Here is a 15,253-nt window from a genome sequence, read left to right on the forward strand (position 1 = left end):
TAGAACTCGACATTTTGCTAAATGCAGTGCTGCGTGTACAAAGGTGTTTGCTAGTATTGTGTTCTGCAGGAACAAAGATGTTTGCTGCTAGTATGCTGCATGTATAGATGTGTTTGCTACTACTATGCTGCATGTACAAATATGTTTGCTACTAGTGTGATGCCTATGTGATCCCTATGTGTTGTCCAGTGCTTCAAAATGTACATATGTGTTCTTGTTTAAGAATATCAGCGAGATCTAGTTTTGTCAGTGTATTCTATGTTTTGTATTAAAGAAGAAAAAATTCAGAAGGGAGCACACATGTTCACAAGTCTATTAACAGCATCTTTAGAGAGAAAACTGCACTTCTGCTTTACAACAATGGTTTTGGCTGCCTGTTAAATTGCAATATGCGTTCGCCATAATCCAACATCAAAGTAGTTAATGTCATCGAATAATTCGCAACAAAACAACCCCATCATAATGACAACTAAATCCACAAGGTTGATCACCACATACTAAAGCCAACAATAAGATCAGTAGCATAATTCGTACCCAAAAGCTAACATTTTTTTTCCAGCAAGTTCAAACCAAACCATACACATCAGCATACCTACATATCATTTCATCGTGACACACAGGACCTACTGATTAACACAAAGCAGCACTTACTTCATCATCATAGATATGCACATGACCAACAGATCAACCCAAAAGCAAAACCTCATCATCACAAATATGCACATATCACTACGGTTGGAAGCATGCAGGCAAATAAATTTTAAGGAAGCTGAGAAAGGTCTCGTGGAAGAGGGGTTCCATCCCGGCAAGCTGTACCTTCAAGTGTTGAACCATCTCTGGGTGTAGTTCATCGGCGACGGCGGAAGCCCCCACAGGGACGTCCACAACAGCCTGGATCGAGGCAGCCTGGACGACCGGATTCGCAACCATGGTCATCTTCTCAGTCATCTTGCTGGTTGTAGACGCCACCACTGCACATCCATGGTTGTAGCGCCCACCAACATCACCTCCGGGCAGCCCAGCACGTCGACGGAGCTGTGGACGCTCGAAGCCACGACCATGTCCATCTTCCTCCTCTGAATCAGGGACATAAAGCCCCGCCTCCATGCCGATGCCTTCATCTTCCGAGTCAAGGACATACAACTGGTCGAGGTGATCGACGCGAAGGCGACTGCGGCCAATGTTGAGGATGCGCTCCGGGCTCCGATCACCGCCACCGGCCCCCAGCTTCACGGGTTCCTTCAGTCTTCTACCACCGTCGCACATTTTGGGGATAGGCACGGAGCTCGCGCCGGCATCCCCAATTCCGTCGCACATCTTGGGGACAGGCACGGAGCTCGGGCCGCCTTCCCCAATCCCGTCGCACATCTTGGGGACATCGCCCTCCCCAATCTTGACGACGGATCTTGGGATTTCGTCGCCGCTCCCAAACACAGGGACGCACACGGGGCTCCCATCAGCGCCGCCGCCCGCGTTGGCACCGACGACCAACACCTTAACTGGGCGCTCGGGGCTCCCATCGCTGCTACTGCTGGCTAGCTTTGCACCTCGATGTGTGGAGCGCCTAACCCGCTGGATCCAGCTCCCACGGGTGCGGAAAGGGTGGCGTCGAGATCCAGCCATCCCTGTTGATGCGCGAGGCCTGAGGATGGAGAAGGGGAAGAGAGTGATCGATGCAGCAGAAGATGGAGGAGGCGGCGCGGTCAATGGAGCTGAGGGAGATGCAACGGAAGATGGGGGCGCGGTCAGTGGAGCTGACGGGCGCTGGAAGAGTCGTGTGGATGAGGATGACTTGCGAGCTGTAAAATGTGTGGTGGGGAAAGCAGTGAGGGAGGATATTTTCACCGTATTCAATGCTATAGCAGGCAACCACCAGCAAACACTGATGATAGCTATCTGGTCATGTCCATAGACCTGGCACACGCTACATTTGCATTATTTTACGGACAAAGCTCACACCCTCCGTTTGCAATCTTTCACGGACGGAGGGAGTAGCAAGCAAGCAAACGATCATGGTTACCATCATCACCTTCACGGCCGTCGTCGACTCTGCCCCCAAGACGATGATCGAGGTATATCCGGATATACTGCCCAAGAGGTGCAGCTTCATGATGCAGGGGTGTTTGGATACACCCTCCTAAACTTTACCTGTCACATCGGATGTTTGGATACTAACTAGGAGTATTAAATATAGTCTAATTACGAAACTAATTGCACAGATGGAGTCTAATTCACGAGATGAATCTATTAAGCCTAATTAGTCCATGATTTGAGAATGTGGTGCTACAGTAACCATTTGCTAATAATAGGTTATGTAGGCTTAATCGATTCGTCTCGCGAATTAGTATAGGGATTCTGCGGTTAGTTTTATAATTAACTCATATTTAGTCCTCCTAATTAGCGTCCGAACATCCGATGAAACCGATTTGTGTGATGTCTACTCAATATGAACACTGGACTAAGAGGTGATATGTGGCCCTATTTGGTTACATTTGCTTATTTTTAGCACCCGTCACATCGAATGTTTAGATACTAATTAGGAGTACTAAACGTAGACTATTTACAAAACCTATTATATAAGTGGAGGCTAAACGGCGAGACAAATCTATTACGCCTAATTAGTCCATGATTTGACAATGTGTTGCTACAGTAAACATTTGCTAATGATGGATTAATTAGGTTTAATAGATTCGTCTCGCCGTTTAGCCTCCACTTATGTAATGGATTTTGTAAATAGTCTACGTTTAATACTCCTAATTAGTATCTAAACATTCGATGTGACATGTGCTAAAAATAAGCAAAGGGAACCAAACACCCCCATAAAGGCACATAATCGATCTCAAGCAATATCGCATAGCTTTAATTGATCAGAGGAACGCAAATGCTACTTGCAGAATGTTTTCCAACATATAGAACCGAAGATATATAGCTTAATTTCAGCGAGCATTTTGAATTTCCGATGACACAGAGACTAATTCCTGCGGATTGCCGCAATCTTCCAAACATCTACCAGTTGAATCATTTCACAAGTCCCAATTAAGTGTTCAGCTCAGCGTACATCCAAATATCAAGTAATCTTGGTTCAGTGCCAAATCTAATGCCAAAGGAGTAACATTTGCCTCCACTAACAGGGAGATGCTGAGATGCATGGCGTAGTGTAACACCCAAAATTTAAAAGAATTCAAAGTCACTAAAATTTGCTCAACTAGGATGTCATTTGAATTTATAAGCATTTAATTGCATATGTTTTTCTCTAATTAAAATACTTCATCATAGGAGTTTATTGGGCATTACATGCTGGTGCATTTATTTTGATTGATTGTGTTTGATCAAATTCAAATTTCAAATTTAAATTCTAAACTCAAATCCCTTGTGCAAAAAGACTTTTCCTTTTCTTTTCTTTTGGCTGCATCCTTCCCCCCTTTCAGCCTAGCCGCCAGCTCCCTTTCGGCCCGCTCCTTTTCTCCTTGCGCAGCCCAGCACCGCCCAGCTCCCTCCGGCCCACTTTCTTTGCACCGGCCCAGCTAGCTAGCTTGCTCGCCCACTCGACCCAGCCGCAGCCTCCCTCCCTTCTCTCTCGCTACCGCACGGGCCCGCCGGCTAGCTCCTTTCCTTCCCTTCCTTTCTTCCTCCTCCGCACCTTCCTTTTCTGCGCCACCGCCCCTTTCCTTTCTTCCGCGCCCGAGCTTTCCTTCTACCCGGCACGCGCCGTCCGTATCCGAGTTGAGGGCGGGCCGCCTCCACCCTATATAAGTCGCCCCCCCTGACCTCAACCATCGAGCCGCAGCGCCACCAAACCCTAGCAGCGTCGCCGACCCGAGCTCCAGCGCCGCCGCCAGCTCGCCGCCACCAAGCACCGCCTCACGGTGAGTCTCGGTCGTCGTGAACTGCCGAAACGGGAACGCCTTGGTCTTCTCGTGCTTCTGGTGTTCTCCGCGCGTGAAACCACGGCGGGAGCTCGATTTCGAGCAAATCCAGCGAAGCGCCGCCGCGCCTCACCGTTCCGCCACCACTCACTGACGCTGACGTCAGCGCCACGCGCATCCGCCGTCAATCTTAAATCGGACGGCCCAGATCTGTTTTCGTCAGCTTTTAGCCGCGAGCCAAGCCGAGTCGCTCGTCTAGCTCGACTCGAGCCTAACCGTGTGATCTTGTCCGCCCGCCACAGATCTGACGGCTCGGGCCTTTTCGACCGAGCCGTACCGGTTCGATTTAAGCCGTGCCGCTGTTCTTTTGCTCTTAAACCCTTGTGTTTCTCGCAAATAAACCCGCAGTCCGCAGCAGTGTAAAAATATTTGCATTCCAGTCCTGTTTTATTCGCTTAGGCCCCCGAGCTTCTCAAAAATCAACCCGCCGTCCAGATTTGAGTTTTTACGCGTTCGCCCTTCAGTTTTTTGTATAACCATGTTTAAGCCCTCGTTTTTCACAAATAAGCTCCTGGAAGTTTTGTTTTCTCGTAGAAAAGCTCCTGTAACTTGTTTTAATCATATCTTTCGCATCTTAACTCCGTTTTTCGCGTTCTTTATATCCACGTGTTCGTTTTAAAGCGTAGATTAGTTTTTCAAGTTTGTTTTCTCTGTTTATTATGATTGGTGTACTGTTTTTATTATTATGCCTTTGTTTGCTTGTATGTGCTCGTGTGACGCGTGTACGGTCCGCAATTCAAGGGATTTGAAGATCAAGCTTTCGAGGAGTACGAACAGCAAGAGCAAGGCCAAGAAGGCAAGTTGTGTCCTTGATCACTTCTATAAGTCCTATTCACCTTTACTTTCATGTTCCATACAACATTGCTATGCACATAATAGTTGTAATCTTGATGGGTCCTAATTAAGGTTCGCCTAGATTTAATTTACCTTTGCCGACCAACCGGGTTTACTTTTAAGTTGGGTAGCTCAGGCTTAGTGCTTACTTGGGATATGGTGGTTTAACTGGAGGCAATGATTAATCTTGCTTTACTTCTGTTATAACTTTCATTAATACAAGATCATAAATGTTTAATCAGAACATAGAGCGACCACCCAGGAAAACAGTGCTACCACAAGACGAAATGGCTCTGATCTTGGCTGAATAATTAGAAACTCTAGTTTGAAGCGGTCTTATCGAAAGGGCAAGAGGGGGAGACAGTAGTTGGTGTATAGCACTCGCTCTCTTGGAAAGTGGGCTTTGCTAATTCACTATACCACTAGGGGACTGTTATACACTGCGTTGATCATGAAACCTTAGCGAACCACTTCTTATTAGGGAATCTTTGTAAAGGTCTCGTAGTGTCCCTATGCAATCACACCTCGGAAGTGTGGTGTGGTGCCTTGCAAACACCGTATGGTTGGGTCCAAAGTTCTTTTGAACTTTTACGCGACTTGTGGATAAAGATGTGCGACCTCTGCAGAGTGTAAAACTGATCGATCAGCCGTGCTCACGGTTAAGAGCGACCTGGACCCTCACATGATAATACTATCGAAAGTTGGACTTAAATTGTTGTTATTTCATTCATGCATATGTTGTTTACTTTTATTTATGTTCTTGTTTAATTTTGGGTGGTATAAACTTACACTTAGTCAATTGCTAATAAAATTTGACCAACCTAATTAATTAAAAGCTGATGCTGATTTAGCCTTAGCCATACCTTGATTGGCCTTACACTACACTATTCCCCAATACTTGTTGAGTACCAACCATAAGTTTACTTATCCTTGCAAAACCACTGTTCAGACCAAGATAATCTGGTGGAATACATTGACGACTTTGAGGAGTTCTAGGCGTACGGTTCTTCAGTCAGCTGCCTGTGTTGTCATCGTCATCTTCGGAGTCCGCTGCGTATTTACTCAAGTTCATGCTTATTTGAGACTTTCGGTCATGTAATAATGTTTAATACTCTCTTTATTCACTTTAGCACTGTCTTTGTTATTCACTTATGTCGTACATGTGTGTAACTTGATCCTGGCGCACATGTATTGAATGCACTCGATTTTGTCCTTAAAATCGGGTGTGACACGTAGTCCCATACGGCAGCGGGGGACGGAGATCTTCAACCACGGTGGAGCGCAATGGTGCATCCCATCTATCCCGCCGCTGCATTGGCGGAGCTCTACCACCTCGTTGCTGAATCCAAGTGCAGCCGGAGCTGAAGCATGGATGAGAGCGGCGGGAAGGATGTTGATGGCCACGAGGAGGTGCCAAGTGCCTAAGTGCGACCAGGAAATACAATTACGCCACCGTCAGTGGCGACGGCGGTCAGGAGAGGGAGGGGAGGAGGATTGCTGGCGGAGAAGAAGAACCAAGTTGAAAATTTATGGAGGTTTTATGTAAATATTTGTATCACGGGGAATAATCGCGATATAGATGAGGGGTAATCTGTATAGTTGCTTAGCCGCCGTTGGCGCTCGCCGGCGGGAGATGTTCGTGGCACCCCGCGGCCGCAACCTTCTGCTCCTGCTGCTCGTCGCGGTCAGGGACTTTGTCGCCTCGATCAAATTTCTCTTCGCCGCCTCCGGCACACGCTGTTGGCCCGCTGACACAAGCTCCCCCTTCCTCGCCGGCATCGACAAGGCGACGCCTTCCAATCCGCAGAGCACGGCCTCCAACGCCGGCCCCTCCTTGCTTGACGGCTAGTCGGGAAAGAACAGCCGTCCTGACGACGCTACCTCTTGCTCGGGCGCGCCGCCGCCATCAGATATATCAGTGTGCTCAAGCTAGAGATGAGCATGAGACTGATCAGAAGAAAGAATGGACACTGATGTGGAAGAGGCTCAAAGAAGTGGCTACATGCTTCGGCAATCAATACCCAACCCTGAAGGATGATGCACTCAGGATGATCAAGCCAGGGATTGGCTAGAAAGCAAACCCGCTGATCTGTCATAGGAAGATTACGAACAGGAAAGGATTTGTCTGCATTATTGTCTCTAGGCTAATCTAACACATGCTGCAAAAGACAGGTAGACTCCAATGAAGTAACAGTGTAAAGTATGAGCTATGAACATTCAGGTTATCCGTTACTTGATAGCTTAGGATTTGGTTTGGCCCATTCAATTGGATACAGGCCAGGCAAAGGCATAGGTTTACTCTTACTGACCATTCTTCTGTAATGCTATTGATTAATTTGTCTATCAGATCAATCTTTCAACATTGTGACATTTTTTTTCCTTCTTTAAAATTTCAAAGGATGTAGCTGTCGTACCTCAGCACTCAGCAACTAGAATTTCAAAGGATGTTTGCTTCTGCAAACCCCGGCTATCCCTTGTAAGCCAAGGACATTGAATGCACTTAGCATTATCATGGCAACAACAATTGTACAACATTCTTCTTCTAAGAGTATAAACAAGGAACTAGTTACGGATTTCAGTTTTATGATTTATTCTAAGCATAGAACATAAATATGGAAGAGCCCTTGGTTCTTGGTTTCGATCTCACTAGTTGGAACAATCATGGGAATCCTTGGGTTCGCATGTAATTGTTTAGCAACACAAGACCTTGGGTTGAGATTATGAGCATACAATTTGAGGAATGCCTCACAAGTCACAATATATGAAGTCAGGATACGAAGGTTTCAGGAGTCTTGTTTTTATTTTGAGGAGCCAAACAGCTCAAAAGAAATGCTTACAACAATTTTATTTCGACAAGCAAGTTATTTATAGTACACAGAGAAAAGCTTCCTCATCATCCTTTACCTTCAAGCCAAGCACGGCTTCCCATTCCTAAAGGTGACCTTAATTGTAATTCGACAGGATGGAGGAAAGGTATAATTGTTGCTGAATTAACACTGGACTAAGATGCGATTTACAATCTCCTCCTCCCAGACATAAAACAAACATATCACTGATGATTAAGCAACCTCGTGCCTGGGAAGATTAAGCGAGTAAACACGGAGTCAGAGACTAGCACTCTAGTAGCAGGCAAGGACTAAGAAAGACAGACGTCTCATTCAGTCTAAGCTGCTCTCTGCTTGGTCATCCATCATCAGACTAGCTAGCCATTTTCTGACAACAGACAGAATCACATAGGCCCAAACCTATTCGAAGCCCACCAAGTGATGGCTCAAATCCTCCCACACTAACTAACAAAAAAGTTTTTTTTATTCCTAGACTAGAAGAGGCAGGCCCGGAAAGAGGGAATTCCATCCTGCAGCACCAGCTATATCTAAGCTAGGTTTAAGGGCACTTGGTGCCTCCTCTCTTGGTCTTCCAGTTGTTGTAGCAGGGGCAGGTGTCCTTGTTGCCGTAGGTGCCGGGGGGCACGCAGAGGCACTTGGCGCAGCACTTGTTGCAGAAGAAGAGGCACGGCTTCTTGTGGTGCGTCTTGGAGCATCTCCGCCTGCACTCCCCACCGCACTCTGCATCGATCAGTCAGCAGGCTTTCATTATAATTCACACACCAATCCAAACAAAGATGTTTGACTATATATTTACAGCAAGCAACAAAATACTGAACTATCGACTGGAGGAGTAGATCGGAAACTAAAAACAAGAGAAGCTATGCATGCATGACTTACGAGAAGGCTTGAGATTGCCCTTGCCATCCTTGTTGTTGCCCTGCACACACACAACACACGCCATGACACAGTTAAAGCCCATCTGTCTATATACGTACTAGGTATTCCATTGTTTCTCTGCTGTGATGGTAAAGATGCATGGGTTACCTTGTGGTTGTCGACGTCGTCACCTTTGCTGTTCAGGTCTTCACCAGCGACACCATTACTGCCGATGATCTTTCAGATCGACAACGGGCATCATGTGTAAACATATCGAAGCCGATCGTGAATGATAGCTACACAGAAGGATCGGAAAATCCTCAAAATTAAAGGAAAGGATCCATCAGCTAGTGCATAGTTCATACCTCGGCGGCGGAGGCGAGGGCGATCAGGAAGAGGAAGCAGATGAGCAACGCCGGTGCCTTGGCCTTGGCCATGTCGATCCTGAGAGCCTACTGGATGGACTGGACACTGGACTGGACGGACGGATCCTGAGCGATCGAGATGAAGGAACAAGGGAATAAGCTACTAGAAGAGATGCATGGTAAGAGATCTATCCGATGATGATATATACTGTAGATTGTTACACACGAGCTAAGAATAGATTAGATTCGGTTGCCTTGCCAGATGGATCGGAGTTGGTTGTAGACAGGCAAAGGCAGGCTCCAAATTAGAGCAGGTACCATACGACTGACTAGTTCGGACTTGAGACTGCAGGGTGTTGTAATCTCTCTGGTTTCTCTCTGCACTGCATCTGCATGCAACCTGCTCTGCACCGCCACATGTAGTAAGTAAGTCTACAATCCCATCTGCATGGGAGATATCCCTCATCTTGTCTCGGGGTTTCGTCCGGGTCCTTAAAATCTCAGAACGCATTTTTAGTCCCCAAACTTATCTCAAGACATTATTTGGGTCCATAAATTCTCAAAGTGCATATTGAAGCCCCAAACTTATTCTTGGATTTCATCTGGGTTTCTAAACTATCAAAATGCATATTTTGAATCTTAAAACTTGTCACATGTCGCTGATAGCAATGCTTCCTCCTAGCTCGTTGCGTTCACAACCACCTTATGCATGCTAGTGATCGCGCATGTGTTGCTCGGCACTTGATTGGGATCTTAAAATAGAAAAATAAGAATACTTGAGTTTGCTCTTCCTATTTGACCAGTTCGTCACGCCATTCCAACCATTGTTTAAATAGGAAACAGAGATAGCAGAGGCGATCCGTGAAAATCGACCGACGACCGGTAGAGCACTTCCGTGTGTGTACTACTATATATACACGGTACGGATTCATCTAGCAAGCAAAAGCAAGCGATCATGGCTTCTTTCGCATCACCTCGCTCTCAGCTGCTCGGTGTCCTCCTCGTCACCGTCATCACCTTCACGGCCGTCGTCGATTCTGCCCGTGTGTCGTCGGCGCCGACGGCCTCCAAGCCGGTCGTCAAGGTATATCCATCCTGCAGCAAGACGTTGATGCCCAAGAGGTGCAGCCTCATGCTATCGGCCTTGTCCAAGAGCTTGGCCGATAATAAAGCGGCGATTGCCGGGCCCCAGCTCGCCGCCGGCAAGTTCAAGGGCGACCCCTGCATCTCGAGGTGCGCCAAGGTCCTCGACGCCACCACGTCCAAGGCCACCGCCGCCACGGATGCGGGCGGTGGCGGAGATGCGCTCTACCAGCTGAAGAACTACCTCGTCCCGCTGGTCATCTTTGATTTATATGAGAGGGCCCCTTGCGAGTGCAACTGCCCGGGGCCTTGCTCGCCCGACGAGGCCGCCGCCGTGAACAAGCTGGGGGAGGCCACCCACGCCATGCGCGCCATCGTGGGCCTGATCCACGGTATGTCCAGCCAACTCACCGATGAGGAGAAGAAAGCCAAGGTAGAGCCGATGGAGAAGTCCGCGGACAGCGGCATCCTCCACGTGTCCTGCGGGCTGACGAAAGAGCCTCAAAAGTGCGCCGACGAGCTGTCGGCGCTGGCCAAGACGATGGAGGAGGCCGGACACGTGGCCTTGAAGCTGACGAGTTCCGACGCGGCGACTAAGCTCAGCTCGCCCATCGCGGACTGCCAAGCTGCCATGCGGGAGCTCGTGGCCAAGCTCTACTCGGCGGAGGAGAAGGCGGTCAACCTGGCGGAGATACGCGGCGCCATCCATTCCTACGTCCAGGGCGATGGGAAGCAGCCTCCGCGCTGCAAGTGCTCCTGCCCGCCGCCGCCGGAGAAGCCGTGCTCGGCTAACGAGACCGCCGTTGTCGACAGCCTCAATGGCGTCTACGATGCATGGGTTGCCGTCGAAAAATTCCTCACAGAATTACTGCCTCCAAACTAATTAATTATATGGTGCATCGCTAATAATACCCTAAATGGCAAGCCTAGCAGCTGCATGTTTCGACAGTTTCTTTTGATAATAACATTTTTAATAGTATGTTTCTCATTCCATAATTAATGATGTCCGCGATCCGACACTTGCACTGTAGTTTATGTGAGCTGATTTCATTTTTATCAATGATATTATATATTTATTATTAATGGTATTATTAAGGTTTTTCTGTACGGTGAAACCAAAAACGAAACCAAAAACTGGCTTCGCACGGCTTCCACTTCTTTTTTATCTCGCTTTTCAAAAAGACTGTCAAAATAGATGAAAAACCGACTTAAAATAAGCCGTCCCCAAGTAGATCCTGAGTGAGTGCACGCGGCTTGCAGGCCAGATGTTAGAGCTAGTCACCTATGAGCTGGCCATGAAAAACGGTTTTTAAACTCTCTTGCAACTAAATAAACCAGCAAATTCCAATTACGTTTGCAACTAAACCCGATTTAAAAATTTCTTTTTATTTGATTTCCATTTTTTTAAAATACAATGATCCAAAGCCATTAAAGAAACTCAGGTACCTCGGGACATTGTTCACGGTCGTAGTCGACTTATTATGGACATCACTCCTAAAACCAAAAATGCTATTAATAGCCGAATCCATTCCAACCATTGCTCAAATAGAAAAGATAGAGAGCAGAGTGAACGGACAAGCTAAGCTAACGACATCTGATTATATGTACGTGGTAGTAATAAATGATAATATAATTCATCCTAACAAGTAGCAAGCAAGCTAACGATCATGGTTACCATCATCACCTTCACGGCTGTCGTCGACTCTGCCCCCAAGACGATGATCGAGGTATATCCGGTTATACTGCCCAAGAAGTGCAGCTTCATGATGTAGGGGGTGTTTGGATACACCCTCCTAAACTTTACCTGTCACATCGGATGTTTGGATACTAACTAGGAGTATTAAATATAGTCTAATTACGAAACTAATTGCACAGATGGAGTCTAATTCACGAGACGAATCTATTAAGCCTAATTAGTCCATGATTTGAGAATGTGGTGCTACAGTAACCATTTGCTAATAATGGATTAATTAGGCTTAATAGATTTGTCTCGCGAATTAGTTTAGGGATTCTGCAGTTAGTTTTATAATTAACTCATATTTAGTCCTCCTAATTAGCGTCCGAATATCCGATGTAACCATCCACCCGCTTGGACCATGTCGAAGAGCTTGGTTGAGACGAAAGCAGTAATTGCCGGGCCCAGCTCGCCGCCGGCAAGTTCAAGAGCGCCCCCTGCATCTCCAAGTGCGCCCAGGCCCTCGACGCCACCACGTCCATTATCTTTTTCTTACGAGGATGCTTGGGCCATCGTGCTTACGGCCCACACGCACCAAGCATCGGCCCGCCCTTGCTCTTCCTTTCCCAGGCTTCGTCCGTCGCAGTTGCTTGCAGCGACTCTCCACTTCCGAATCAGATCGAATCCGCCATGCCCCCTCCTTCCCCTCCATCTCCAACCCAGCGATGACCCGCGCCCCTCCATGGCGCCCCGCGGCCGCACCCTCCTCCTCCCGCTCGCCGCCGCCACCGTACTCGTCGCCTCCACCATCTTCGTCGTCGCCTGCGCCGGCGCGCGCTGGCGCCCCGCCGACACCGGCCTCCCCGTCCCGCCCCACGCCTTCTCCGCCGCGGCTGTCCCCGTGACCGCCACCGCTTCCTCCAACACCACCCCCGGCGCCCGCAAGGAACTCTCTTTCCTTGACGAGAACGGCCACCCTGACGACCCGGGCTCGTCCTCCGGCTCGGACGCCGGCGCCGCGGGATGCGACCCGCGCGGTGCTGCCGTCAGGGTCTTCATGTACGACATGCCGCCCGAGTTCCACTTCGGCCTCCTCGGCTGGTCCCCGCCCTCCCCCGACTCCGTCTGGCCGGACCTCTCCACGCCGCCGCCGCGCTACCCCGGGGGGCTCAACCAGCAGCACAGCGTCGAGTACTGGCTCACGCTCGACCTCCTCTCCTCGTCCTCCGCTCCCTGCGGCCCCGCCGTGCGGGTCGCCGACTCCCGCGACGCCGACCTCGTCTTCGTCCCCTTCTTCGCCTCCCTCAGCTACAACCGCCACTCCAGGCCCGTGCCGCCAGAGAAGGTGGCCAGGGACAAGGCACTGCAGGAGAAGCTCGTCAGGTACCTCAGTGCGCGGCCGGAGTGGAAGAGGTACGGTGGCGCCGACCACGTCATCGTCGCGCACCACCCCAACAGCTTGCTGCACGCCCGGGGGCCGCTATCGCCGGCGGTCTTTGTGCTGTCAGACTTCGGGAGGTACCACCCCAGGGTGGCCAGCTTGGAGAAGGATGTCATTGCGCCATACAAGCACATGGCCAAGACGTTCGTCAATGACTCGGCTGGGTTTGATAACCGGCCGACATTGTTGTACTTCCGAGGAGCCATTTACAGGAAGGAGGTAATGGTGCTTGCTCTCTGCTAATCTGGCACAGTGCATAGCAACCTTATACACTACATTTCTACTTGGTGCCAGTCATAACATATTATCAATTTTTGGTGATTAATTTTGTTAGTTCTATTCTATGAGGTAATCATTATGAAGCTGTCAAGTAATTGAACATTTTACTACTATTAGTAGTTCAGTACTGTTGCAAAAGCTTGTCTTTTGTCCTAAAGACTCCTTTTTTCTCCTAGCAAAACTTGTCAAACATAAATCACATTAGGAACCAGCAAGCTGTACAGTGAGAATAGCATAATTTGGAACTGGCTGAAATTAGCTTATGACTACATGATGTAGGGGTCATGGCTCTGATTGTTAAAAGGGGGTATTCACATGTAGCTAGTTTATACCAGATAAATCTACAAAACTGTGATTCTTTTTCGTCAGAGTTTCATAATTATTCTGTTTCTTCAAAGTTCATGAATCATGATGTAATTTGTGAGTTCAAATATTGACGTGTTATGATAGCAGGAGTTATTACTATTACGAAGTGCCACAATTTTTGTCTAGTCTGTGCTGGTAGTAATTACTAGTAAAGTAAACTTATTATCTCACCATAAATCAAATGTCTCTTCTGAACAAAAATGGATATAGGTTCCATTGCTTTTTTTTTCAGAATCTTAAATCTTCCATTAAATCATTAAGGTGGTTGGACTTATGCATACAGGCTCTTTCTTTATTAATCTGCACCTTATTTGAACTCTTGAACCTCTGGATGAAGTTTGTGTAATTTGATAATCTTTGGTGAGGTTTACACAAGGGCACAAGGCTCTCTTGATCTTCCATCTTTGTCGGCACGGCTCCTGGTTTATGTTTGTTTTCTCAAGCTATTAAAAGACTAAAAGATTTGCATTTGCCCCTGTTTCAATCCTTTGGTTTAAACAAATGATGTTAGTACAGGAATATACCAGCCACAGCCAGTTTGGTCTACATATGCCAAGTATGAAGTATCTATGGAAAAAAATTGTTTGTGCCACAAAAAGAATGTGAACCTATTCCGATTGCTGCTAGCTATTTGTGATTTCCTCATGGAATTTAAGAACTTTCATGGTACCAGTTTTCAGTGACCGTAGTTTAATGACAATTGGTGACTTTCATAAGCTAACGTGTTGCATCATCCATACCCAGGGAGGGAGCATTCGACAGGAGCTATATTACATGCTCAAAGACGAAAAGAATGTTTATTTTTCCTTTGGAAGTGTCCAGGACCATGGGGCCAGCAAAGCCAGCCAAGGAATGCACTCATCAAAATTTTGCCTAAACATTGCTGGGGACACCCCTTCTTCCAATCGTCTGTTTGATGCGATAGTGAGCCACTGTGTCCCTGTTATCATCAGTGATGACATTGAGCTACCTTACGAGGATGTATTGAATTATTCAAAGTTCTCCATCTTTGTCCGATCGTCAGATGCTGTTAAAAAGGGTTACCTGATGAGACTGATTAGTGGTGTAAGCAAGCAACAATGGACAAGGATGTGGAATAGGCTCAAAGAGGTGGATAAACATTTTGAGTATCAGTATCCATCCCAGAAGGATGATGCAGTCCAGATGATCTGGCAAGCACTGGCTAGAAGGGTTCCAGCAATTCAGCTGAAGGTGCATAGATCTAGTAGATTTTCAAGATCTGGCAGAGGAAAATAAATAGAAAGGGGTGTTTCTGTCTTGTCTCTGTTGGGTAATCTAATTTATATCTAACCAACATCTCATTGACTCAGGTTCACAGGTTTTCTCAGTTGCTTAAAACAGATATATTGTAGTATTCAGGTTATCCTTAGAAAATACGTGTAACTTAGGATTTGTTAGTCCAGTTGAAGCATATACTGGCTGGTGAAAGGCTTGTTGTTTTTGTAAAGTGTATTCAATGTAATCATGAAAGAGAGACATAGTTTTGCTGTTTCTGAACATTTGGGGATCAAACCTCATCCTTCTGTCATGTACTCATGGAGCGGATTTTATTCTCTCTA

General features: G+C 47.3%; 2 protein-coding genes across 2 annotated transcripts; one reads left to right on the forward strand and one right to left on the reverse strand.

The window, feature by feature from the left end:
* Positions 1-7,732: 7,732 nt before the first annotated feature.
* LOC117833777 (gibberellin-regulated protein 5) lies at positions 7,733-9,872 on the reverse strand. The gene is made up of 4 exons (XM_034713378.2): positions 8,830-9,872; positions 8,633-8,701; positions 8,486-8,525; positions 7,733-8,326 (listed from the first exon to the last, which is right to left on the reverse strand). Exons 1-4 carry the CDS (start codon positions 8,899-8,901, stop codon positions 8,145-8,147), a joined length of 363 nt encoding a protein of 120 aa, XP_034569269.1. The 5' UTR covers positions 8,902-9,872; the 3' UTR covers positions 7,733-8,144.
* A 2,374-nt stretch (positions 9,873-12,246) lies between these two features.
* On the forward strand, positions 12,247-15,253 carry LOC117834033 (probable arabinosyltransferase ARAD1). The gene is made up of 2 exons (XM_034713647.2): positions 12,247-13,247; positions 14,418-15,253. The coding sequence occupies exons 1-2, from the start codon at positions 12,330-12,332 to the stop codon at positions 14,928-14,930; spliced, it is 1,431 nt and encodes a 476-aa protein (XP_034569538.1). The 5' UTR covers positions 12,247-12,329; the 3' UTR covers positions 14,931-15,253.

This window comes from Setaria viridis, chromosome 8, assembly GCF_005286985.2.
Source record: "Setaria viridis chromosome 8, Setaria_viridis_v4.0, whole genome shotgun sequence".
Lineage (NCBI taxonomy): Eukaryota > Viridiplantae > Streptophyta > Magnoliopsida > Poales > Poaceae > Setaria > Setaria viridis.